General features: G+C 32.5%; 4 protein-coding genes across 5 annotated transcripts; 2 read left to right on the top strand and 2 right to left on the bottom strand.

Annotated features, from left to right (window-relative positions):
* The first annotated feature begins 1,904 nt into the window (after nucleotides 1-1,904).
* On the top strand, nucleotides 1,905-8,247 carry LOC129883179 (actin-related protein 2/3 complex subunit 2B). Of its 2 annotated transcripts, none has more exons than XM_055957778.1 (10): nucleotides 1,905-2,202; nucleotides 4,035-4,101; nucleotides 4,338-4,545; nucleotides 5,464-5,630; nucleotides 6,519-6,596; nucleotides 6,691-6,823; nucleotides 7,111-7,202; nucleotides 7,274-7,330; nucleotides 7,475-7,526; nucleotides 7,806-8,247. In XM_055957778.1, exons 1-10 carry the CDS (start codon nucleotides 2,012-2,014, stop codon nucleotides 8,015-8,017), a joined length of 1,257 nt encoding a protein of 418 aa, XP_055813753.1. In that variant the 5' UTR covers nucleotides 1,905-2,011; the 3' UTR covers nucleotides 8,018-8,247. The 2 variants fall into 2 exon arrangements, with proteins under 2 accessions (XP_055813753.1, XP_055813754.1); XM_055957779.1 differs by having other exon boundaries at nucleotides 4,338-4,539.
* Nucleotides 8,248-10,759: 2,512 nt separating this feature from the next.
* Nucleotides 10,760-11,956, bottom strand: LOC129881869 (uncharacterized). The gene has a single exon (XM_055955979.1). It carries the CDS (start codon nucleotides 11,838-11,840, stop codon nucleotides 10,974-10,976), a length of 867 nt encoding a protein of 288 aa, XP_055811954.1. The 5' UTR covers nucleotides 11,841-11,956; the 3' UTR covers nucleotides 10,760-10,973.
* A 6,487-nt stretch (nucleotides 11,957-18,443) lies between these two features.
* Nucleotides 18,444-20,276, top strand: LOC129881870 (protein PROTON GRADIENT REGULATION 5, chloroplastic). The gene is made up of 2 exons (XM_055955981.1): nucleotides 18,444-18,872; nucleotides 19,968-20,276. Exons 1-2 carry the CDS (start codon nucleotides 18,618-18,620, stop codon nucleotides 20,070-20,072), a joined length of 360 nt encoding a protein of 119 aa, XP_055811956.1. The 5' UTR covers nucleotides 18,444-18,617; the 3' UTR covers nucleotides 20,073-20,276.
* Nucleotides 20,277-21,167: 891 nt separating this feature from the next.
* On the bottom strand, nucleotides 21,168-25,270 carry LOC129883180 (eukaryotic translation initiation factor). Its single transcript, XM_055957781.1, has 5 exons — nucleotides 25,004-25,270; nucleotides 24,045-24,213; nucleotides 23,795-23,920; nucleotides 21,493-21,555; nucleotides 21,168-21,390 (listed from the first exon to the last, which is right to left on the bottom strand). The coding sequence occupies exons 1-5, from the start codon at nucleotides 25,189-25,191 to the stop codon at nucleotides 21,340-21,342; spliced, it is 597 nt and encodes a 198-aa protein (XP_055813756.1). The 5' UTR covers nucleotides 25,192-25,270; the 3' UTR covers nucleotides 21,168-21,339.
* Nucleotides 25,271-27,091: the final 1,821 nt, after the last annotated feature.

Raw genomic sequence — 27,091 nt, forward strand, 5'->3', positions numbered from 1 at the left:
GATATTATTGAACAAAAGAAAGTAAGAAAAGGTGTAATGAGATTATTGTCATTATACATATTTACTATTCTATCCTTATTCTTTTGTGGTTGCTGCATGTGTATAGCAAATGAAATAGTAACGTCCAATTATTTAAACTAACAAATTGCAAAATTTCTGCATGATATTATGGCACTAGTGGATAGTGACGTATGGTATGATGCTAAAATAAAGGGGATATAAGTCGGGCGATATAGATTCGATCGAACGCAATAAATTTGTACGACTATTAAATTTAATATCTATTTATCAAATAACACTAGTGGAGAAAAAAAAGTTATTAATTAACACTTGAAGTCGTCGCTCTAAAATTCAAAACTCATCAAATTCAAATAAATTTTTGTTGTAATTTTATTTTTTTTGGCTTTTGAGTTTAGTATGTAGAAATATAGTTTTCTTTGGATTATTGATAGTTAGGAGAAGATCTTTTTTTTTAGACTTTCTTTGGTTGGATACTTGGATATAGGTTATCTACTCAAACTAAAAAAATCTCTCTCTTCAACAATGATTTGAAAAATGAAAAGAATTTTCCCATATGGAGATGTGGACAATGACACTCTCTTGAATGACCAAAAAAAGAAGATATTTAATACACTGGTGGACTAATTAAATTTTAGACCACCTCAAATTCAGATCTATATAACCTACGTACTTTATAATCATAATTATTTAAACCTCATAAATAATCTCTGTCTTTGTAATAGTCAATTTTCTCTAGAAACTTCTCATTTTCTTTCCTATTCCTTGGCTTTACATAATTTAATGGTATTTGTTGAAATTTTAGTTGTTTTCACATATATATTTATTGAAAATATTGAGTTCAGTTGAATCCATTGAATGTAAGTTTCATTCACCTACAAATATAGATGCCGCCTTGCAGCATCAGTTCATCTGAACCTAATACTTTTGACACAAAAGTATAAATTAATGTAGCGTCAATGTTAAGAACCTTAATGGTAACCTATTGAGGTTGATTGGTTGGAAAGCAAGTTATCTCCTTTCTATTTCTTGCGGGCTATTGATTTCGGGTTGCCTTTGATCTTAGGCTCGCAGCTACTATAAAAGTAATTGTCGGAGAAATTATAACAAGGATTAAACAGTGATGGAATTATTTAGTATTATAGGGTGATGTTTGGTTCATTAGACTAAAAATGGGATATATAGAATATAAAATAAAACTTGTGCTTGGTATATACTAGATAAATTAGGTTAAATTTTTATTTCCAATTTTAACCTTGGATTTTGTGAAGGACTTCGGCGAAAGAACCTTGAAAAAGGACATCTTTGTCATTGTAGCTAGCCTTGAAGAAATATTGAGTTCAATTGAATTTCCACCTTTGCAAAGGGCGGATGCAAACTTGCGACATTGATTCATCTGAATTCAATACTTTTGACACAAAATATAAATTAATGTTATATCAATGTTAAGAAACTTAATTATTGAACCCATTAAATTTAAATCCTATTTGAAAACCACATTTTCCCATTTAGTAGATATATTTTATATCCATGTGTAAATTGGAACATTGAAACAATTAGCAAGCATTAAGATAGGTAAGAAAATCTCAACTTTTTAGTGGCTAAAATCCATTACTTGAACAAAACTAGATGTTGTGAAATGATATTGAATATTTGACGATAAATTATGTACCTCGCTGTTGAGCCCAACACCAGAATATGATCCAAAAGATCAAATTTTTTTGGGCAAGTAGTTCCACTAACTCATTAACTTAATTATACAATAAGATCTTCTTGATTGATTTTGCACACATGCAACAACTTTCAAATTTCCAAGTGAAGTGGAGAATATAATAATGATCAATAATAGAATCATATATAACATGATTATTCTATCTGTTTCCTGATCTTTGAAGACAAGCATTGGCAGATATAATCATATGGGCTGAAGACTAAAAAGTAGAAGTGCCATTTGCCTTGTTAGGTAAATAAATTGCTTCAAAAGTTGCTAAACATGATTGCAAGAATTACAAACTTGCACCTAACTCAAAAAGAACTACTTCCACCACAACAACTCATCAGTAAAAACTTGTTTTACATACCTTCATGTGAAGTTCATTCCACCTTCAAGATCAACACACGGAGCATGGCGTGTTTTGAACGTGCATCGCCAGCATTGAAGGAGATTCTGCTTAGATTATACCGGTAAAATGAACTATACTCATTGTTCTTTATAGTCAAGTCATGTTCAAGATTTACTTCTCAAATAAGTAGACAAATATGCTTTTCCTGTAGAGGTTAACATAACAAAGTGTTTTATTAGATTGAACATATATATCTTCACTAAGTTAGAAGCATCACCTGTTGTAGAATGACATCCATAACAACTTTTGTAATCTCAACACCTAGCAAATGATGCAACAATGCTTTTCTTTTTTTTCCATAACTGTGGTGTCGGTGTCAACTTGCGTGCACCTCGACTAATTCCACGGGGTACTTGCTACCTCCTGCCAGCACAACTATAGAGTTCTTGCCTCCTCTGGGATTTGAACCTGAGACTTGATGGTTCTCAACCTACTTCATTGACCACTAGGCGACACATTTGAGTGCAGCAAAATGATGCAACAATGTATTCACCAGGATAAATGTTGCTGATCATAGTTAGGGTGTGTCTAATATTCGAGTTCATTGGACAATTTCAATACTAGGTAATTCTAGTCTGTCAAAAACATGATAGTGAACATTATTTTTCCACTAACATTTTCAAGATCACATTATTAGAAACCCAAATAAAATTCACTGAACACGTTGGAGAATGTCTCATAAGGTAAAATGAGAAAGAACAGAACAAAACACAATTATACAGATTAAGCAGGATCACAGAACACATTGGAGAACGTCTCATAATGTAAAAGGAGAATGTACAGAACACAAGGCAATTATACAGATTAAGCAAGAATCATTAGGTAAAGTATAATTAAGTTTTGAGTAATACACGATTAGTGAACATTGCCGATGAATAGGAATTTATTTATAGTTATGATGTGGAAGCAGATAGACATTGAGTGTGCAGAAAAAGGATTCTATTTAGTGGACAAAAGAAAGCATTGTACAGGTAGAATTCCATTTCTGGGGCTACATTTGCCTTTTGATCTATTGTCAATGTTGCTTTCAACAGTCAATTAGTGACAGCAATATTGAGAAAATTTAAGGGGATGCCACTTTGTGACCACAAGCCAGTGGGGACTTACCAAAGTGCTTGAAAGAGAAGAACCAACAACCATATTCTCTAAGTTTCTGCTAAGTTGGTCCCGCTGAATAAAAGACATGCTGTTATTTAGATTATACTCATGCAACAAACTAATTGGAACAACTTCCTTTTATAGTTATATATCAAGTTAGACTAGACGCAGTGACCTGCAGTCAAGAAGTTGATTACTACAACAAATCTAGGTAATGAGATGCTAATTCCAGATTGATTAAAACAACTGATTGAACCTCCCTTTAGTTTAGCAACAGAATGGACCTCCCACTAGTTTAGCAAGACGAAATAGACTGCCCATCTCCAGTTCAAAAATCATAGAGATCATTCTTGACTAACCGTACAATTCATAGAATTAATTCAGAAGGCGTTCATGCAAATACCTTCAGATAAATCAGACCAGCATATGCCCACACCTCCTCTTCCGGACTTGCTAGGCTGCCACATCCTCCTCATAGCTTTCTTCTTTCCATACATTCTCTTTTTATCCCCAGTGGCCAAATCATTGAGACTCAATTGTTCAATTTCTCACTATTGAGAAATACATTTTTACAATAGCCCAAAAACAAAACTATACAAAGTTGAGGACTTGAGATCCATTTAGTATTGTTAAGCTAGACGAAGTGTAAATAATTCACATTAGATTTTATTAACTGAATTTTAAGCAGTCTACAAATGTGTTTCTTCCTGGAGTGAATCTTAAGTTCTTGAATAACACAGATGTAAAAACTAAAACTCTTACAATGAACAAGCTTTTTTTTCTTTCTTGAAACAGAGATGAACGGGCTATTGATGCCGACCATCACCTTCATGAATTTGGGTCCGTTGAATATTACATTCAGGTAAGAGCAACAAGCACACATTCCATAGATGATTGAAGTTCATGGCACAAAAGATAAGGCTTGTCTTAACGAAGATCCTTCGGACTGAAGAACAATTTAAGCAACTACTTTTGTATTAAAAAAAAGAAAAAGTTGAGAAATGCATTTTATTGCTCAACTTTTTGCTGATATTGAACAATCAAAAATATGTGTGCAAAAGTTTCCATAACTTTTTTCTTTTTGAAATATTTTGTCAGTCCTTGATGTCAGATCCTGATCATACCTACTTATCAATATCAACCCCAATTCTGTCTCAAGCATTCCTAATCTCAACTCGGCTTTCACGTTACACTATAGAGAAGGTAAAGGCTATTAGTTCTGAAGTGTTAGAGATCGTTGAGCCTCCAAAAGAAGGATATCAGCTGACTTTACGACTCAATTTTGCTAGAATGCCTCATGGTAAAGGTTTGGATCTCCTCGCATCACCTCCCCCCCCCCCCTATCTCTTTTTCCTGTTTTAGAAACATCTCAGAAGCAGAATGGTAGATCATGCAGTAAACAATTAAATGTGGAACCCCAAGCAAAAAACAGAACCATTATAGCAGTCCGCTACTTTCGTTTTGTATGGTGATGATAAGATGTAACTGAGCCATTGTTAGTGGAACCAAATTGTGTTTCTTTCTTGTCAAGTAATTGAAGCTTCATCAACTTAAAATCACATCTTTCTTGCAGCTAGAACAGCTTAAGTTAAGATTAATTCCCTGTGGATGCAAAAAAGTTGGATGTTGGAGGTTTACTAAGCAGTTCTATATAAATATTACTTTCGGCACCAATAAGCTGCACACCAAGAAATTACAGAGGAAAACAGAAGGAGCTCTATGGAGAGTCATGTCTACAAAAATTCTAAACAGGGATACATTCATGTTTGCATAGTTGATAAAAGAAATAAGATTAGTAATCAAGTTTAATGCAAAACAATAAAAATAAAAAAATGGAGCAAAGATAATAATACCTGTTTTTAGATACATGTTTCAGTTTGTTATAACTGAAAACAAGCTCGTCCAGTATTCAAGATCTCCGAACTAAAATGAGCAAATGGTGATTAAATGTACTGAAACTCGGAATTATTTATCGTAAAAGAGAATGTAAAGAAGATGCTATTTTACATCATAGTACCAAAATTGGATCAAGTAGAGTAGAAACAGTCCCAAAAAATCCAGCATATAGATAGATGCAAGTTAACAAACTCCTATCTTCATTTAATGATGTTATGACAATCTTTTTTGGATGTTTCAAACTCAAATCACTAAAATTTACAACTTTGATAGTATTCCACACTGCAGTGGTGCTAATAAAATTTGTGTTGTCTTGTGTTCTTTTCAGAGTCGACAAAACTGATCACAGACATTGCTGCTGTGCAAGGTGTAATTCTGAGTTCTCAGCTGGAAGAAATGCTGATGAATGTGAATTCACAAGATGTGGCTCAAGGGATGTACAAACCAATCAAGCTTGTTTATCACCCAAGGGAGCCGTTTTATGTCATAAAACAGGTACTTCAAATTATGTGATAACTTAGTTTAATCACACCAACATTGAATATACAATTTCAAATTTAAGGACAAGTAAATGAACAATAACGCAGATAAGTAGCTCTGCATAATGTAAGACTCGCTCAGTCAACATTAACTTGGCAGTAGTTGATCCCTATCGTCGGAACATCAGTAGAGGGATTAAAATGCATTATGGGGCAGCCATAAATGCTGAAGCCCTTTCTGAGAAACAATTAGTTCATTTAGCATCAGGTAGCAATACTCAATCATGCTCCAAAAAGTGATATAATTATACTACATACGGAAGAGGTTAAAAAATCAAAGTGAGACCATCACATTTTCTGATACCATCAAATTTCCAGACCATTTAAGACTTTAATATCTGCAGAGTGATTTATTATTCAAACTGTCAACCGAAAGTCTTACCTTCTTGGATTGCAATATTCTACTTGCAGTAAACTTATAAATTGGAAGCATTATATTCACAACTGATCTATTAGCAATTACTTCAAAGGTATACTATACCGAAAATGCACACCTTTTATCATGTCAATTCAGGAAGCTGTGAAGGAAGAACAGGTTGCAGGCACTTCTTAACAAGGCACTAGAAGCATGTTTTAGATCAAATTCTAAACTACACCATATAATACTTCCAAACTACTGCATATAGCACTATAGCTACTGTGTTATACTAAGTTCAAAATATGGCACATGAATAACAACTATATGATTGGCTCTGGTTTAAATTGGCATATTAAAAGGAAATTGAATGAAGAAAAATAATTGTACAAAAAAAGTGTAGAGAAAAATTCCTTCCTAAAATATGATATTTGTTTTAGAGAATACAGCCTCCTGTTTCTGAATATGTAAACTCTACATTTGTGACAGCCCCAGAAAATCACAGCAGTATTCCCAATGCGTTTTAAGGAGAAAACAGATGTGATTATAGCAACAGCTTTCTTCCAGGTAACACAATCTTATAACATGTACGACTTTGTAATTTTAGAGCATGTATGACTTTGTTCAAGTGTTCAGGAGAAATTGACAGTTTCCCCAGCAGGAACTCATGGATGTTACAAATACCAAAGCATGTGCCAAAGCACCCCATTGCATCTGGTCCCCTATACCACCTCCTGAGCTAAGAGGAGAAGCAATTGAAGATTTAAGCACAAACGGAGGATTTGTCTCTTTTGGTATCTTTTATTAACAGCTCACATGTATACGCAAAATACTGTTTCTCTCAAATAAATGAAACATTTGATAAGGGCAAAAGAAAAATGTTTATACTACTTCAGCTTTGGAGAAGAAAATAGACTAGAAGAACCTCCTAAACATGAGTAATGATTTGAAACAGACATTTAAGAAGAGAAGAGGTCTACTTGTAAAATCAGAAGATACATATATTAGTGTTCTCCAGCCTTCTCTAAATCTTGGGATTGGAGTTGGCCTGATATTTACCTTTTTATCATGGCTTTCACAGATATCACTTCGCGCCATATTGAAGGCAAAAGGCTAGACAAGACTGTGTGGAACCTTCTGAACTTTTACGCATTTGTGAAAAATCATGTAAAGGTAAAAAAATCCTTTTAGCGTGGTAGCATTATACCTATTAACATCTTATGCCTATATTCTGCATCAAACAGAGCACTCGGGGATTCATACAAAGAAGGATGAGAACATGTCTGAAGAGCCTGGCTGAGGTAAAGAAATAGATAATACTCATCAGGAGTAGCACATTATAGTTCACGAAGAAACAGTAGAACCTCTCTTACTCTCTGCACTCTGAGATGTAATTTTGCAAAAATATGCACAGCGATGAACTACTATATGATTGCAACTTGTAGGTCTTACAGAAAACAGGACTTCAAGATGAGCAACAGATTAAAGAGGTGAAAGGTATGAATCTTTGAGTTCGAGGTCAACATATATTTGAATAGAAGACCTAAAGAGAAACTAACAATCAAATAACAATATGGCAAGGTTTATGAAGTTTATGCACATATAATAGAAGCAAGGACTCACAGCAATTCTGTGAATTTATCATAGGTTTCTATTAACTTGGAGACACTTACCTTCCATAATAATACTTTTTCTTTATTTTTTCACTGTTTTTGTAACTCTATACATCCTTTTTCTTTTACTTTCTCTCACTTTTTTCAAACAACATTCATGCAGGATACAAGCGCATGAAAAAGTTGGTAAATTTCACAAAATTCAAAATACCCAGATATAGAAGTGATTTCATCAGTAAACTTAAGAGGCTTCGTTCAAGATTAAAAATCCACGGGTTCAGCCGTTTTCGTCGAAAATGGTTGACGTTCCCCACCTTCTCCTCCAAGACAAAATACAGAAAGCTGGAAAAAGATATTTCTCTTCAACATAATTAGTAGATTTTGCTTATGTCAGAGTTTTCCTGGAAAGGGACAAACGTATCCTTTAATCAGGATAGTTGTTACACTATAGCATGTAAAACACCATTGTATTTGTCACTTCCTCAAATATTGGCAATACATATAGATACCTGTGTACTATGTACATTGTACAAATATTAAAGCACCACAAACAAGTTGGTTAGCAGTTGTTTTATACTTCTACCACAGATTAAACCCAGATTTGCATATTACTCTTGTTGTTAAGCAAGAAAGTTTCTTTTCTATTGATGATCAACTGTTTGAAGTTGATTATTTCATGTATCTGTCCATAAATGTAAGGCGTTACTTGAGCTAGGGTCTTTCGAAAACAGCCTCTCTACCTCCCTAAGGTAGGGGTAAGGTTTGCATACACTCTACCCTCTCCAGACCCCACCCATGGGATTTCACTGAGTGTGTTGTTGTTGTCCATATACATTAGATCAACTTGTTACCTTAAAAGAACAATAAATAGTTCAGACTCTTGACATTGAAAATTTTAAAGATGATGTTTATGAACAAGTATTTTGATGGGCGAATGAGAGATCACATTTAGGAACTGCGGCGCTTGTATACAAGACTAGAAGTCGGTCTCCCTTGGCATTGACATGAAAGAAAAAGCATAACTAAAATAGCAATAAAAAAGGAGGGGGGAGGAATTTCAAACTTAATTTCACAAGAACAATAAAAATTAAGATTTTGATTTCGCATAATCCCAAGATATAACACTTGAATTTAGAAAATTTCCACAGGATTTGAAAATTGCCATCAAATTTCCAGAGATACAACGAGACCATAAAAGCAACAGATCAGTCTGTAAAATTATAACAAGTTGATTCTGCTAGACAGGTTCACCATCTTAACCTCTCAATTATCCTTCATTAGGCAATTCTTTAAAGAGTTAATCTCCATATCTATTGATCTTTCACTGCCACAAATAGAGCGCTTATGTTCTTCCATGGTCATTTGATCATTTAACATCTTAAAAAAGGGGAAAATAAACAGAAGGGACCTTGTGATAGGATAATAATATTGGCTCAAAAACCTGGAAGTGATTCAGTGCTTAATCAGAATCCTGTAAACGTTTTTGTCATGAAACTGTATGGGGAAAAAAGAAACAGATTTTATATTTGATCCCATGGAACAAATTCATTTGAAGTGCAGAATCATATCCCCAGGTCTTAAAAAGAAAAAAAATTAAAAATCAAAAGAAGAAAGAGAAGACAATTTTCATAGAATAAACCAAAAATTTGGATGGAGCTTTTGGTCAAGAAAACGAGCCAGAATCAAAAAAACTGTTCTATAAATCACCAAAATCCGAAAGTAAGTGATAACAGCAGGTTTGCATACATAACTCTAATGCTTACATGCAAATGATAGTTTAATTTTCTGTGGGACTAAGGAGAGACAAATATTATACCTGAAAATAGTATTGATGGCTTTTGGAAAAATATCAGGTAATACAGCCTCTCTACCTCTTCGAGGTAGTGGTAAGGTCTGCATACGCTCTACCCTCCCCAGACCCCACTTAGTGGGATTTCACTAGGTATGATGTTGTTGTTGTATCAGGTAGTACAAGCAAAATTGTCCTGTGTCTATCTAAGACATTGCAGAATTTCCAGAGGCAGAGATACTTGGGTGTTAAGTAGAGATACTTAGGTATAAAGTGGGGAACTCCAACTAGTTATTTGGCTCTTCAATTGGAGCTAGCCACAAAGATATGGATATTTGGCAAGGGGTAGTGGGGAAATATGTAGAAGCTCAGACACAAGGAAAAGGCAATATCTCTCATTATGGGAAAGACTCAAACTTACTATCAGTGTGTTGACAGCATCATTACATATTTATGTCCTTGTTTCCCATTCCTGCTAAAGTTTATACGGGATTGACAACATAAGGAGAAATTTTGTAGGAAGGCAATATCAGTCGAGATAAATACCATCTGATAAAGTGCAGTGTAGTACTGAAACCACAAGGAGAATGGGATCTCAGAGCGAGAACCCACGAATGCACAACAAGAGTCTCCTTTTTGATTAGCTGTGGAGATACAATTATGAAGTGAAAGCTTTATAAAAGTGGGCCTCAGGAATGCAAAAGAAACCCATGGGGGGAGTTTAGACTAATGTTTGCTTTGAAGTTGGTTACTGAATGATACAACTTCTGTGAGCTGAATACTTAAGACTCAAATCACTTTTTTTTGATAATGGTAACTACTTAAGACTCAAATCACTTGTATTTGCATCGTGAAGACGACATATATGCTTTAAAAGAATTTGGGCAGAAGTGATGACGCTAAGAACCCAAAGTCCCCAACAGAAGCTTTCTGGAGCTGGTCTAGAAAAAACCGCTGTAGGAATTCAGAAAACATGGTTCACTCATAGTTGTACCCTGTTCATGTTGTAAGTACTCTTTGCAGAAAAGAACCCTAGATGCTTTGGAGGAAAATCTAATCCTCCTTACAGCATGAAAGCTTTCTGTTTAACTATGTTAGATCATTGTTATAATTTTCATTTGCAGATGATGTAAATTAACTTTTGGATTTCATAGGCTCTCTACATCTGTAACAGATAACTACTTTGTTTTCTTTTTCTAATTTAATACAAAGATACTCTAAAGACAAGTCGGAGTTTGATTCAAGAAGTTCTTTCTTTGGCCACCAGCATTTTGCCATTAAAAATCAGATGAATATAGAAATATAGAAAGACAACAATACTATAATGAACTATATAGAAACTCTCCTTTCATTCAATAGTAAGTGTCAGAAATGAAAAATGTCATGCTGGTAAGGTACATTGGAAAAGACAGAAGCTCAAGAGAAACAAAAGGCTAGAATTTCCTATATAGTATAAAAAAAATTGCAAATTCAAAACTTACAAGGAAACCACTTCTGCAGTTTCTTTCAAATGCTTCTCTATCAAAGAACATCAGAAATCTCTCATTCTATCTCTAACTCAGGAGGCAGACGCATCAACACCCCCTCTGATCCAACCTGTGCTAGCAATGGTCCACTTGTATCGCCACATCTCATACTCTTATTCCGATTCAACAGTGCAAACAACCCCAAACTCATGATCATAACCACAATAACATGCACTATAAACAGCAGATTCATCAATGCAGTTCCCCTCAACTTATTCTCCTCAAGATCACATTTAACATCATTTTTCCCCTTTGACAAACCCACCAAAAGATTCTCACATCCATCTAGAGAAAACATATCAGTATATAACGACAACCCAACATGCAAAACCCAAGTCCCTTTTAACACAAGTACAGAAGAAAACAAAAACTCCACAAAAAATAAAGATGGCTTTACTGCTAAACACAAGCAACAGCCAGCACAAGCAAATGCTAATTCCCCCAAATGTCCATACATATCCCCACTAACACCAACAAGTCCTTTCCCATTCATCAAGAATTCAACAGCAAAACAAACACCAGCAAAACTGTAAACCAAACTATCAAGAATTGCATAAAGATCGAAACTTTCTTTAACAACAATGAGAATCAAGAGCACCCAGAAGAAGAAAATGACTAGAGATTGCTGCAAGAATGAGAATTTATACGTTACATTGTTGCCTGAGAAAGCTAAGAACAGAAATACATGAGAGAAAGAGGCAATGGGGAGAATGATTAAAAGGGAGTATAAATCAAGATTTTTCCATTTGGGTTCTGAGAAATACCATGTTTTTGATCTGCAGAGTGATGGGTTTTTGAGGTAATTACAGATGCAACAAAGAAGACGATGAATACCTAGTGTAAAAAGGATAAGAAATGCTGAGAAATGGATAGCTAATGACATCTCAATTGGGATAATTTTGAATTTTTTTTTAAGGGATTTGATGAGATTAAGGAGAAATGGAAGATTGTTTCAAGCTCATCAATGGTGATGTTTTTTTTGTTTTAAGCAAAAGTCAATATTAGGGTAAGAACGGACAGGAGAAAAGAAAACTTAAAAAATTGTAAGTGTTCATTATTAGGGCTTAATACATAAATTGAACCTAAACTTAGCTTTAAATTTTAAGTATGAGTTTCAATTTTTATAGAGTATAAATATATTTTAACTATTTATTTCTTAAACAAAAAAACACGTGAATCCAACCTGACAAAACGCGTAAATAAAGCATAAAAAAAAAAGAAAAAATGGCAATTTTACCCTTAATAAATCCCTTATATATATATATTCTTTATTTTTCAAATCAAAATCTCATTTTCTTTAATTTTATTTTTTTTAATTATAAAATGCGTGTAAATTTTTTAATTATGTGGCAGCTACTGAGTGGCCCAAAAATTCACGTGGAATCGTTTGTATACGCATTTTGGTTGTTGGATTCACGTGTTTTTTGGTTGAAAAAATGGATAGTTAAAGTGTATATTTGTGCACTATGAAAGTTGAAGATCATACTTAAAATTTGAATCCAAGTTTAAAGGTCAATTTATGTATTATGTCTTATTATTATGAAGCACAAGTCTCGAGTTCAAATCTTGTTGAGAGCACCATTTCAAACGGACTCCATGATATGTGATAAATTTTTTATCGGGACTTCAATACGTATTTCGGGCATTGAGCGGAAAAAAAAATACCCTTAAGTTTGTTTGTTGTTCTGTTACTTTTCTCCCATTTTTGGCAAATTCTTACCCCAAAATTTGTTGATTTGGAGGTATTTCTTTGGCTTAATACATAATCCTCCTAGCTTCATAAATTTGTCACTAAATTTTATTATTCTCAAGAATCTATTATTATTAGATAGTTAAGTTAACCACATTAAATATTTTATTGTTTTTAATTATACGCATCAATATCAATTAAAAAACATTTGAGTTTTACTATTTATTGAAATGGATGTATATAATTAAAAGAGATAATATATTTTATATGGTTACTTAATCACCTATAAAATTCTTTAGAAGACACAATTTTTTTCAAAATTAGAAGCAAAAGTTCCAAATTGGATACTTTATTGTAGTATACTTAGATGCTTAATTAAAGCAAATCATAATTCAGATATCTACGTAAAATTTGATGACAAGTTTAAAGGGTTGCCTATGTACCAAGTCCTTTTCTTTTTGGTCTTTTGCAGTGTATAAGTAGAGTGGTCTTAAGTAAAATTATTTAAATAAAATAAAATATTATTATTTGTATTATTACAAAATAAAAATGAGAACTCTGATTTTTTAGGGCATTTTAGATATTTATTCAGATATTTTAATAGTGTAATGTGTCTTTTATTATTAATTTATTATTTTTTATACTACTTGATCACTATTTAGAAATCTCAGCTATATTTATTCATCCTTGTATTTGATGAAATCATTGAAAACTTATGGTTACTGCTTTATACTATCACACAAAAAGGCCAAATCTTTTTTCAGTTACTTTTTTAACCTTTATTCTCATTTAATATAGCTTTGCAACATACGCAAAAAGAAAAAAAAATTATAAAATATATTTTTTTTAAAAACGAAGTATAATGTCAGAGGCGTTTGAATGACACAACAATCATAACTATGTAGTTTGTGACACAAATAACTTGAATAATATGATTCAAACAAATTATAATACATAATAATTAAAGAAAAATATAATTAATGACATTTAAATTATATATTATTCACTTTATTGTTATATGTTTTCATGTTAGTAATGATAAACCTTAAAATATTTTATGTTTCATAAAATATTCTAGTTAAACAACTATTGTACACACAATTGTTTATTTTAATTCATTGATTTAAGACACTTTAACTCATCAATTTACACATAAGTTGATGCTAAGTTGTTATATATGTATGTCTTGAATTTTCTATTCTCCATAAATAGAACTAATTGTACAACTATATTATCATTTTTTTCAATTTATAAATCGATGGGTTTGAATGTGTTGCTTTAATACTATGTCCTAAAGTTAAAGTTTGAAGTTGGACAATCAAGAAGTATCCTCTTTATTAATGCGGATTCCTCAAATTGTCTATGATAATTTCCCTCTACAAAAATACAAAAATTAGTGTTTTAATGCTAATTTTTCAGTAACAACAAAAAATAAAAAAGTTCACAAATTTAAGATTTCATTTGATTGAAATTGTGAATATATGATGAGAAGAATTGCTTTGGTATAAATGAGAAAAATTAATTGTGATTAATCAAAAATATTGTTTTGATCGATAAAAACCTACAAAATTTATCACTAACGAAATGTCTAATTTTAATAGCAGAGTCCTCGACTTATAACTCTTTAAACATTGAAAAACACATGTTTGGAGATTTTGAAGTAATAAGTAATCTGTGAGTTTGGTATGGTTCATCATAATTTTCGAGACTTTTTAAAGTTCCCTTATTTGCTTTGCCAACCTATGAGGCAAACAAAGTAGAAATTTCTTTTAATTACTATAATAATTTTGAACAATTTATTTAACTAAATTAAAAAAAAATTGGGATAATCACTATGATATCGTATGAGCTAATGTAAGTAATAATTCTCAGAACATTTTGAATTACTAATATGGTGAATGGTGATCATTCTGGTGTTTCTAGCAGCACTACATTTTGTAAAGTTACATCTTAAGTATATATATCTTCTTAACCCCCCAAAAATTAATTATTATATTATTTTAAACGTTATTTATTAAAAATATATTAATTTATCACTATTATGTCTTGAAATTCAAGAATTTAATTTGTCTACGTTTGTTTGGCTTATTAATTCCTTACATTCTAATGTTAGGAGCATTCTTCTTCCAAAAGTCCAATATCTTAATTTTTATTAAGCATGTCGTGTGGTTAATTATGACAAACTTTGATCATTGAAATTGAAAAATATTAATAGGATCTAATTCATCAAAAACATATGAATTTGAAACAAATTGATAATCAGATTATTCTCAACATCATGAATAAACTATTAGATGCATTAGAATATTAACCAAATAATAGGCATATAAAAAAGAAATATGGAACAAAAAAATATATGTATATAGTAACAGAAGACTCAAGTATAGTTAGTAATTCCAAGAAGTAAAGAAGATCATCTCCACATATAATAACATGTTTTTCCTAGTGTAAGAAGTAATAAAGAAAATCAATAACTCAATGAAGTCGAAACTTGTGTTTGGACATCCGATATGAAGTCATAATTTTATATTTCAAATTTTTTAAAAATATAAAGCTTGACCCATAAATTTATATTTTCTGAAAGAAAACCCTGAAAGTCAATAAAAGTTGCTGCAAAAGGGAAATGAAAGTCAATAAAAGTTGCTGCAAAAGGGAGTCAAAAAAAGGGGCCAAGAGGCAGCAACTTTGTTTGACAAAGTTGGCTGCAGATTTGGGAAAAGTTGGCTGCAAATTTACACGGTAAGAAAACGCGTATACACGTTTTCTTTCTCCTATAAATAGGGTCTCTTGCCCTCATTTGAAATTATCCCAGAAAGAGAGAGTAAGAATACAAAGAGAGTTATACACCAAGATAAATATTGTAGTCTTGAGTGTCCTCTTTAGTAGTTGTTCCTTTTACAAGAGAGAAGTGTTAATTGTTGTTTTCTCCTTGTATTTGAGAGTTGTATACTCCATATTTTTATAGTGAGATCCTTCTACCCCGTGGTTTTTCCCTTCTATCAGTTAGAGGGGTTTTCCACGTAAAATTCTCGTGTCTAATTTATTTTCATTATTTTCATCATATCAAACTTTAGTTGTGGTGCTTCCTCACCCCAACAAACCCATCACTTTAAATATTGTTTTTTTAAAAAAAAATATACTCAGTTGAAGAGATTGTTCGTACCATTTGACAAACAATTAATTAATTTGCAGTAGTTCTATGAAGCTTCATATATAGGACTTACATATACATAATATATACAGCATATTATTAACGGCTAAAAATTTAGATTTTCCTTATTCACATATGCATCAAATATGAAACAAGAAAAAAACGTTTGTATATGACTTTACAAATACAAAATCCAATTTCCCACCTTAAGTGAAATTTATGTACTTGTCTTCAAACGTTTTGCACCGTTCAATTATTGTGGACTAATTGCATGCTACCTACCATTCCAAGTTTCTGGGATTATTTAAGACCGTGTATAATTTAGAACCATAGTGGTGATTGAATGCCTCTGTCATTAATCAAAGATCTCGGATTCGAGCCACTGACGATAAAAATAAATAAATTGTGGGAAGTGTTGCACTCAGACTAGGGCTCTACAATGCGCAAATTTAAATTTTATTGATGTCGATGCAAATGTCGAATACCGAATGAAAAATTAGAGATAAAATTTCTAATCCATCGTTTTGATTTATATCTTAATTTAACTATACATAAAATTTACGATGCATTTTTTTTTTTGAAGATAATCTCAAATTAAACATGTGTATAACATAATAAAATACAATTTCAATCCCGCGATTTTAAACTTGCAATGCCATATGTGTAAGAAAATGCAATTATGACTAAAATGAGAATATTTAAATTTAAGACTTATTGTATATATAATGTTATTTTTGGAATAGACTATTAAAAAGAAAAATAAGAATTATCTAGTGATGATTGGTAGGAGGCCTTTAGGATTCTTGAACACAACGTGTTGGATTACTATTATGCACTCAAATAAAAATATTAAAATCTTATTATATTATCGGCTATGCCTCAATTTCAAGCAAATTAAAACTTGTGTATATGAATTATCATCATTTTACTTATTGCTCCATTGAAGTCTATTTCAGTCTAATAGTATTAAAAAGTTGATCTTTTAAGTATTGACGTTCTTTATTTTCTACTGAAATATAAATCCAAGACAATACTAAAAAGGCTCTTAGGAAACATATAAAATTAATAAAACTTTGTTCTATCTAGAGTAAATTAATATTTTTCTTCATTTAGGTGGTTCACAAAATACATTTAACGAGAAAAAACAAAAATCCAAAATTGAGACTCATTTATTAAAAGACTTTTAAATTTTCAATTGATCAAACGGCCACCACTTGGCATATGGATATGATCAAGATTACAATGGTGGACCCTACATGAAGAAAAAGAGCCACTAGAATAGAACATACAGATCTCCAAAGTCGGATAAATAATAAATAAAATAAAATAAAATAAAGCTTATGAGTTTGAGCCATGAAAATAATCTTTCGTACTTGTATTCATGTAAGATATCTATATCACACCCTTCGGGTGCTGTCCTTCCCTGTAGGAGAGAATCTAGAAGGTTGCTAGAGTGTTCACTCAAACTCCCTCGATAAAAAAATATATTGTACATATTAGGGGTGGACATAAATATCAAAAAATCGAACCAAATCAAATTATTTTAATTTTTCGATGTCGGTTCTTTGGTTTTCAGGTCATTCCTCCTATTACTTACATATTTTAACCCAAAATATTTTAATTTTTACCCAATTCAATGACCCATTTTTAATTTTGGCTTAAATTTTAGAACGTTTAATTTAGGGCTCACTGCTCACCTTGCAGCTCCTCTGCCTTCAGGCTTCACTTCCTCGTCACTCTTCACTCTCCATTGCTCATTTCACCAAATGAAGTTTCTTACTTTCATTACAAAAGACTAGTTTTTTTATTTTTGAGTTTTAGTACTTAGTCTTTATATATTTCAAATTACTCTATCAAAATATTGAAATTACCTGAATAGAGTGAAAAGGATATAGATTACCTATATAACTAATTTGGAACAAAGACATAATCAAAATAATTTACCAATATTGAATACCCAATATACTTCACCTAAAAAATATAGATGCCACACCTGGACTCAACAAAATCTTTTTTTTGACCAATGAGTAAGTCATATATAGAATAATCATAGTTAATTGTATCGAAAAACCATTTTAAAAACACCGAACTAAATTGAACTGAAGTTGAAAAAGCCGAACCGATCTAATTTAATTTGAAATATGGTGCACACTTTTTCAAAATCGAACACCAAAAAATCGAATCGAACTTTAGCAAAACTCAACCTAATAACCGAACGCCCACCCCTAATACATATAAGGTAATTTTTGATGGATATATATAAATTTTGAATTTCCTTAACACAAAATTAAAAATTGGCTCAGTGGTTTAAAGATTCAAAATTCACTTTAATGTTTTAAGTTTAGATTTCAAATATTATATTTCTATTTTTCAACCTTTCTTTAACAAAAATCTTGATTCTGTCATTGCTATCCCAAGCTTTACTAAAACGGAATGCTTTGTTGGATAAAAATAAACTATGGAGGACCATAAAGAATTAAAAAAACAAGAAGAATCTTACTCCTATTATTCAAGTAAAATGGAAAAATCAAAGTCGAACAAAAAGAAAAAAATCAAAGCCAGCAAATACAATTGTGTGGCTCTAAATTTGCCTCTTCATTACCACTCAAATATAAACCAAACTAAGGCTACAAAATTTACAACAACCCCCTATCTTTAAAAACCACAAAAAAAAATCTTATATCATAAGCTCAAAAACAACACCATCACCACAACAAAGAATCCCTTAGCTCCATTGTCATCACTTCAATATTCAAGAATATTTTTTACTAACTAATAGTTCTCAAAAAGAAGTTGTGATTATTATTATTATTATTTCAATGGCAATTACAACTTCAATTGCAGCAACTTCTTTTTCTTCATGTATTAGTGGTGAAGATTATGGTATGTTTATTAGAAAAGTGCAACCATTAATGAGTGTTGGAACTGGAAAGGCAGTGAGATCAAGGCCAATGATGAAGAATGTTAATGAAGGGAAAGGGATATTTGCACCACTTGTTGTTGTCACTAGGAATATTGTTGGCAAGAAAAGATTCAATCAACTTAGGGGCAAAGCTATTGCTTTACACTCTCAGGTAATCATCATTCACTTACTGTATACCTGCTACTATCCAGTATCCACCAGTTTGTAGATTTCGAATAATTTTGCCTCTGCAAATGAGCAGAAATTACATATCGTTTTTTTTTTCTTTTTGTATGTTGGAAAATCTTAACATCAATCTTTTATGTTTTTCATCCATTTTATTGATCATTAACCAACATAGATACCGGATAATTCTACCTTGTCTAGCTACCAAATAAAGATGGGCTAAAATTATCCAACAATTTTTGTCTTTGCTTATATTGTTTTTCATCAACTCATTGACCACTAGGCCACGTCTTTGAATTACACTACTTTTAGTTTATGTTCTTTTGTTTTAATCCTTGTTATCTCAGTGTTTTTTGTTGCTGTGGAATTTTGGGTAGATTTATTTTCTGCAAAAGTCTTTCTTAAGTAATGATGTTATTTGAATGCTCTTTCAAAGTGTTCTAATTTGGGGATATATTCAATAAAAATATCAGAGTTGTTTGGTAAAAATTGATGAAATATAAATTAATTTCAAGATTAAAAGAATGTTCAAACTGAGAAGTAAATATACAATTTTAGTCTATTTGGACTGAATTTGGATTTATGGCAAGATTTTGAGATGTTGTATATTTAAAATCATTAAATAAATATTGAGTCTAAAAGAAGAGGCTTTGGACTTTGGTTCTCAAATTCTCATATTATTATTGTTCTAAAGTCTAAACAAATAGGTTAAAAGCTTTTCAATGTTGGATTTGATTAATAAATGTCTTGTAATATTAAATTTGATTCATTTATCATTTTAAAGTAAACTTGAAATCCAAGATGTACTAGAAAAAATAAGTAAATAAAACTCATACAATTCCTATAAGATTTTATAGAGGACAATTTGTTGTATATTTCATTAATTCTCAAGTTAAATGTGGTATTTGAGTCTCCAAAAAGGATAAAGGCCAAGGTTTAAGGTTCGAGTCCTGAGAATGAAATCGCCTTTAGTAGGAACTGTTTTAATATCAAATAAAACCTCCAGACACGAATCTAGATTAGTTGAATACCGAAATCGACTGAGAAACAAAGCTAATGTTGATGGTGTTTGTTTATTCAGGTAATCACAGAGTTTTGCAAATCAATAGGAGCAGATCAGAAGCAAAGGCAAGGATTGATTCGATTGGCAAAGAAGAATGGTGAAAGACTTGGATTTCTTGCTTGATGGCTCATAATTAATAGCATTGCCAATGGAAAAATGTGTTATGATCAAATAGCTATAGCCTTTTGTGTAATTGAGACAAATCAATCAGATACAACTTAATTATCTGTACTATTCAAACATATATATATATATATATATATATATATATATATGCTTTGTAGTCTAGAAAATACTTTCTTCAAGATTTCAGTTTTGAACTTTTCATTCGAAATTGCAAGTATTAAACTTGATAGGATCCTTCTTGCAAACTAGAACCCAATCAAGATTTGGAGCTTTGAATTGTCATGTGGAAGAGGAATCCAAGTTCAAAGACCTAAGAAATAAATCTCTTCACATCTAAATTTTGGTGAACAAAGGTAGGTAGAAACACAATAGTAGGTTCAATTGAAATAACATGCAAATTTGACGTGAACACCATCATTATTGAAAATCAGGATTTTGACTAATAAAACTATTCTTAATTTTCTCATATGGATACAAAAGAATATGATCATATTTGAGAGACATAATACATAAATGTGTCTACAACTGACACATATGGCCTCCAATTTTGGGTGTGAACAAGTAGACACTTAAACTATCATAAAATTAAACAAGTATACATACACATCTTATATGTCAGATCTCATGCGATTTGACATGTAAGACAAATACATCTCACACAATTAACCGGTGTGTCTACTTGTTCAACTTAATGATAGTTTAAGTAACGCATTGTTGGAGGGCATATATTATGCCAATTGGAGAAGACCGCAATGGATACTGTTTTATAAGTATGAAAAGTGCTTCAAATCTTTGCTAGTAACTTAGAAGTACTTTTGGCTATATTTCATTTCCAAGTTAGTTTTTTTTTTTTTTTGCACAAGTACAAATTTGAAGTGTTAGGGAGTCTGCTAGTTCTATGTAACATTAGGATGCAGTCTCCTATTACTAAGTTCCTCCGAAATTCTATTATACACTCACTAAAGAGGCTCATTTTGCAACATTCCCTCAATACAACAAATTGCTAGACATTAAAATACTCAATCAATCGACTAGGTTTTTTTTTTGTAAAAGAGATAGTCTACTTAAGATATGAAGTGATTTCCACAAAAATAACAAACAGCAGAACAAAATCTTTAACGCAATACATCCAAACATACATGAGTCCGAATAAATTTCAATAAGATCAAAATTTGCAGTATACAAATGCAAAAAAGTGCTAATCGTACAATTTCAGTATTGGTAGAGCTTAGGGAGCGGTGTTAATCCCACACAATAAAGAAATTCACACAGTATATCGGCTCTTAGCTGACCTGTTGTCCCTTTTAGAATCATCCTGCAACGACCAAAAGTAATGTTGATTAAGAAAGAACGAAAATCAAGAGGAAAGATAAAAGACTATTGAATTTGCAAGAATTGTAAGTGATAGGGAAGTTACATGGAAACTATATGATATCTTTTCGGCATCAATGATCTCCTTCCACTTCCTACCAATGCCCATCTACAACATAGAACAAACCAGTTATATATGATAGGTAAAACCATGGAGCATCAAATGTGACGTCACGCCAGAAGGCAAAACAATTCAGACTGAAAATCGTCATATGCAGACATGTTACAGGGCCAAAAACAGCCAAACATACACGATTACAGAACAATACGAGGGAATCATCTGCTAAAGAGGACTGAAAAACCCTAGTTAAGCAATGTAAAAGAATTTCAATGCGCAACTTGTGTATTGCAATGATGTAAGCTAAACATGTACATAGGATAACTAAACTGAGGATGAAGAAGTATAACTTGGGCAAAACAAACACATGATACCATCTTGGGTTTAGTATCAATAGACTATTTGGACACATCTAGAAAATAATTTAGGAAAAACTAATGTATAGCAAACTATCACAGCACAATGCTTGTAATTAAGCAATCAGAATGTTTCCTTCCTCAGTTTGCTATCATGAGATGATGCCGGTTTCACCACAGTAGTGCAGTTGCTTCATATAAGTCCTAAATTGCTCCTCCCACGAATGTTAGATGATCTTTAAAAACTGACACTGTTGAGTTATATAGTTCTTACGTGGATAGTGGGAGGGCATCCAAAGGGTTTAATGAAGGATATGAGCTACTCCACTCATTTCTTTGATCTTGGGCTACTCCACCAATGACCTAAGGGGTCGTTTGGTGTAAGGGATAAATATAAATAGTCCAAGGATAAAAAAATAGTCCCGGGATAATAATTTGGTGTCTTGTTTGGTTGACAAAGTTGGGATAACTTATCCCAGGATAATCAATCCTGGGATAACTAGTTACCAACCAAACGATCCCTAAGAGTTTTAGGTTGAATGCTCAAATTGTTTGACATGGTATCAAAACCTACCTTTCACAAAACTCATATCTCACTCTTGTACATCGGATGGTGTTGTGTATAGTTGTTTCACATGGGAAGTATGGGCTTCGAAAGAAAATCTTTGGCTACATCACCCATAGCCTTATGGTTAAATCTTCATGCTTCGACTTGAGAATTTATAAAGATTCTCTTTTTAGAGGTAAAAGATGGTAATGGCCTATCAAAAAAAGTATGTGTATCATAGAAAGAATTGACCAAAAAAAGGAGGTTACACATAACCATTTGAAATCCCGTCCCACCCAACATCAAAAAAAAAGAAAACGTTCAGGGGTGTTTTTAGTTTAGAAGGTTTTTAACAATTATAAAAGCCACGCGGATGACTTATTTCACCCTTCATGGGCCTCTAAGTGTTAACAGACACTATGTCAACTGTCAATGGGTATGAATCTTGCAAAAAGGTGATAGTTTAAAAGGGTTTTCAGCCATTAACTCTTTATAATAACCACATTAGTGATAAGTCACTGATGAGTACAGCCTCCTCGGGCACACCTTTCCAACCTTCACACCCTTTGAACCTTATTATGCTCTATAGAACATCACCACACAGCAATTTAGATTTCAAGACACATTTTAAGGGGTTTTCAGAAGAGCTCAAAGCAGAAGTTGAAAATGAAGCAGATCTAGATGCATATACATACATAGAGCAGTGCAAGGGACAAGTGCCCCAGTCAAAGTGCTTCTATCAGATTGCCTAACGCAAGAACAGATATCAGAGACATATAACAAGAACAAATGCCGTAGAGAAAGGTGATACCACTACAATAAGCAAAAAAAAAAAAATCATATCTGCCAGCTATGGTTAAAGAACAAGTGGAGCAATATTAAGGACTTCCATGACAGGAAAAAGAATAATCAATCACTGATCAACTACGGCTTGTGATGTTTCTGATTGAATATTTAAATTATATATCCAATAATCAACCCTAGTGTTTCGTTCATAGGTCAGAATGGGGAAAGGCATTTTTTCTTGTTCTCAAATTTGGTGCTCAGATAGAATCACTTTTCCTTTCCTCTTAACCAAAAAAAAAAGGTGGAGATAGGTCATATCAGCATTAAGAAAAAGGATAAACGCAGTACAAAACCGTATTAGTTGACAATGAAAGAGGAGAGCCATCAAATTCCTGCAAATGTATCTGTTTCAAGTATTCCGGTATATCCTTTTCTTAAATAATATTAATTGAGAAATAGCAAATGTTTTGAGAAACAAGACTTAGGATCTATCATCATGGGCCGTCTTAAACAATATTTCACATCAAATTTCGGAAATAATGGAACAATAACACAGATTTCAGTTCTGAAGCTATACAACACCAAGAGATAAGAAAACTACCTGAGCTGCTTCATTGGTGGCAGTCTTAGTCCACAAGGAAAGTTTATCCTGACTCCTACGCACATTGGCAACCACCCCACATATATCTTCTGACTCGTCAAATTGCTCACCGACCAATGCCATTAGCTGTTCAAAAGAAGCACATCCAACAAACAATACATGAGCATCTTTAGCAAGAAAACTAATCAATACAGTGCTTTCTATGACATACTACTGAACAGAAACCAAACGGTAAAGAATGAATTATTACAGTTTCAAGCCACATAGTCTCAAGATTAGCCTTTCTGCTGCTCGTAGCAGTCCACTTGCCACCATTGGCACACTCAGGATCTTCCCATTTGGGCTCAATCCCAGCTTTGAACAAATGAAAGTCTGCATTAACAGTCAACTTGCTGGGCTTGAATATCTGATCATATAGACTGCAAAGACAATAATCCACATTCAAGATAAGCTTCTACCCACCTATTATTCTTTATAAACCATAGTACCTCATTAATCAATCAAAACCAAGCCATACAGCATATAAGAAATTTAATATAAATAAGTGCTCCATTTCGTTTAATAGTGCACTGCTTGCATGGACAGTGAGTTTAACATGCCAATTTCACGTATAACTACAGTATAGTTGAAGAAAATATTAGATTAGTAATATCTAAAAAGTTGGTTTCATAGAGAAATCATCACATGCTTTAAACTGCTAAGTAAATTTGATTTCTCAAAAATGGCGGAAGTTGCAAAGAACAATTTTAGTTATAGAACTTCATCGGAGATACTAATATAATTCTGTAAAGGCGCAAACTTTTTCAACATCACAAAATAGAGACAGTGTCATAAATCTGGCAGAGAAAGCACAAATTCAATCTGTAATCAGCAGAAAGAATGTCCAGAACACGCTCTCTTTAGTGAAGATCGCATATAATCTTAGATCAACATACATGTTGCAGTATCAAAGCTATCTTAATTATTGATGAATTAAGCAGGTGAAAAACAAAACTCCACAAACGCAATCAATAAATCACATTAAAAATCCAAATCCGTGCTAATAGAGGTTCTGTTTCATTCGAAAAATTCATTTCATCCAAAGTACCGATATGGATTTGTGATACGAGCCTTAGATAGGGTTTCCAATTTACGAGCACAAATCTGATAAACATAACCTGAAGAATCTAGAAGATATAACGTTCCTATTGTAGGAAAAGAGGATTTTACCTCCAGAATTCCTCAACAGTTTCGAAAGTATAAGCTTTTCGAAGAGAACTTCCCCAAGCGGCGCCTTGTTTTGGCTTAGACTGGTTATCGAACCAGAATGTCCACTTCCTCTCTAGCTTATGCGGTTGCTTCTCCGCCGCCGGGACGGGCGGAACCTCTGTCGCCTCTACCGGTGCTTCGGTGGCCATTGTTTTCACGTCAAATCCTCTCCTTTTGTGTGGCTTTTTCACGACGGAGAGGCGTAAAGGAATTACGAAGGGGGACAGGTTAAGGCGATGGAGTTTTATTTTATACAGGCCCAGTTGATTGATGTTAGTGGGCCTTGTAGCTAAAAGTCTTCCAAAGTTTTAAGCCCATGGCTGGTGATAGAATGGGCCAACAATCCTCTTCTTTTATGTAGCTTTCAAAGTCAAAATAACTTAAATAATTTTAGTAAACTTTACCTAAATCCCATAATGGAAAAGTTTAATTACTATACATCCCACATTGTATCAAAATTACCCGATATCCCCTTTTTTTCAACTTTTCTGATACATTAGATTTGTATCTGATACATCAATTATCCAATCAGTAATTAATGAAGATCATCTATTTATGGATATTATCTTAATATAAGGGATGATTGGTATCAAATCAATTATTGATCTAATTAATGGGATTAATTTGGTTAAAAAAAGAACGGTTGTGCAGTTGAAGATTTAAGCCAAAAAAAACAGAGCATAAAAACAAACCAACTTCGTTTCCATTTTTTTTCCAGTTTGGGTTATGTATCTGATAGATCAGTTATGTATATGATACATCAATTGTTAAAAAAAACAATTGTTATGTCCATGAAGATTCAAGCCAAAAAACACAGCGTCGTCTCGAATGGAAAAAACAGAGCATCAAATCATACCGAAGTTGATTTCAATTATTTTTCAACTTTTGCTGATTCATAGGTTATGTATCTGATACATAACTTTAGCTATATAATAGTTAATGCACATCAGCTATTTATGGATAAAAAATTGGCTCTTTATATCAATTACTAATCTATTAAAGAAGGCGACAGTTATGTAGATGAATTTTGAAGTCAAAAGTCAGAGCATCGTACAAGAAAAACAACAGAGCATCAATTCAAAGCAAACTTCGCATTTCATCAATTAATCGATATGAATATCCCGATACTACTGAGACATTCTGGAGTTTGGCAATCCGATATTACTTATGAACAATACAAAAGTGATGGAATCGTTGTCGGTGACAATGTATCTTACTCAAATTTAAAAGCAGCAATCGCTGCTGAATTGAGTGTGGATGAATCAGAGAAAGAAATTGAAATCCGATACATAGTTGAAGGTAACTCGTCGCCAATATATATTCGTAATGATATGGGTGTTAATCTTTACGTAGAGTTGAAGAAGAAAGAGCCTGGTTTCGTGAATTATCCCCTGTGCATATCAAGCTTTGATATAAAAAGATGTGAGATAAAATCATTCGACAGTACATCTGGAGCAATCGTTTGTGCCGAATCAAATGCGAATGAGTTCCATAATTTTGGTGTAGAAGAATCTGGTAAAGTTGCAAGTTGTTATATAGCAGAATTGGAGTTGACGAACTACATAGATGATACAAATGGTGCGGAAGTGAAGGAGAATCAATTCTATAAGGATAAAGCAACTCTAGTTGATGTAATGGCCAAATACAAAATCAATAATGAATTTAATTTCAAGGTTAAAAGATCCGACAGTAAAAGGTATGCGCATATTCTGCATTTGAAAATTTTGATGTTGTTTAGTATCCAACAGTATGTATCAGATACATATTACTGTGTGTATCTGATACATTCTTAAAGTAAAATGATTTTTCATGTCATGATACATCAAAACTACATTTCTGCATCTGGAAATTTTGATGTTGTTTAGTATCCAACAGTATGTATCAGATACATATACATGTGTGTATCTGATACATTCTTAAAGTAAAATGATTTTTCATGTCATGATACATCAAAACTACATTTCTGCATCTGGAAATTTTGATGTTGGATAGTATCCAACAGTATGTATCAGATACATATTACTGTGTGTATCTGATACATTCTTAAAA

This window comes from Solanum dulcamara, chromosome 3, assembly GCF_947179165.1.
Source record: "Solanum dulcamara chromosome 3, daSolDulc1.2, whole genome shotgun sequence".
In the NCBI taxonomy this organism is placed as follows: domain Eukaryota; kingdom Viridiplantae; phylum Streptophyta; class Magnoliopsida; order Solanales; family Solanaceae; genus Solanum; species Solanum dulcamara.

Coding starts and splice junctions, on each gene's coding strand:
- LOC129883179 (XM_055957778.1), top strand. CDS start 2,012: ATGATTGCAAGAATTACAAACTTGCACCTAACTCAAAAAGAACTACTT. Junction 7,203..7,273: donor TTGTGAAAAATCATGTAAAG/GTAAAAAAATCC, acceptor TGCATCAAACAG/AGCACTCGGGGATTCATACA. Junction 7,331..7,474: donor GTCTGAAGAGCCTGGCTGAG/GTAAAGAAATAG, acceptor TGCAACTTGTAG/GTCTTACAGAAAACAGGACT.
- LOC129881869 (XM_055955979.1), bottom strand. CDS start 11,840: ATGTCATTAGCTATCCATTTCTCAGCATTTCTTATCCTTTTTACACTA.
- LOC129881870 (XM_055955981.1), top strand. CDS start 18,618: ATGGCAATTACAACTTCAATTGCAGCAACTTCTTTTTCTTCATGTATT. Junction 18,873..19,967: donor CTATTGCTTTACACTCTCAG/GTAATCATCATT, acceptor TTGTTTATTCAG/GTAATCACAGAGTTTTGCAA.
- LOC129883180 (XM_055957781.1), bottom strand. CDS start 25,191: ATGGCCACCGAAGCACCGGTAGAGGCGACAGAGGTTCCGCCCGTCCCG. Junction 24,214..25,003: donor ACTGTTGAGGAATTCTGGAG/GTAAAATCCTCT, acceptor TTGTCTTTGCAG/TCTATATGATCAGATATTCA. Junction 21,556..23,794: donor CCACCAATGAAGCAGCTCAG/GTAGTTTTCTTA, acceptor TCTATGTTGTAG/ATGGGCATTGGTAGGAAGTG.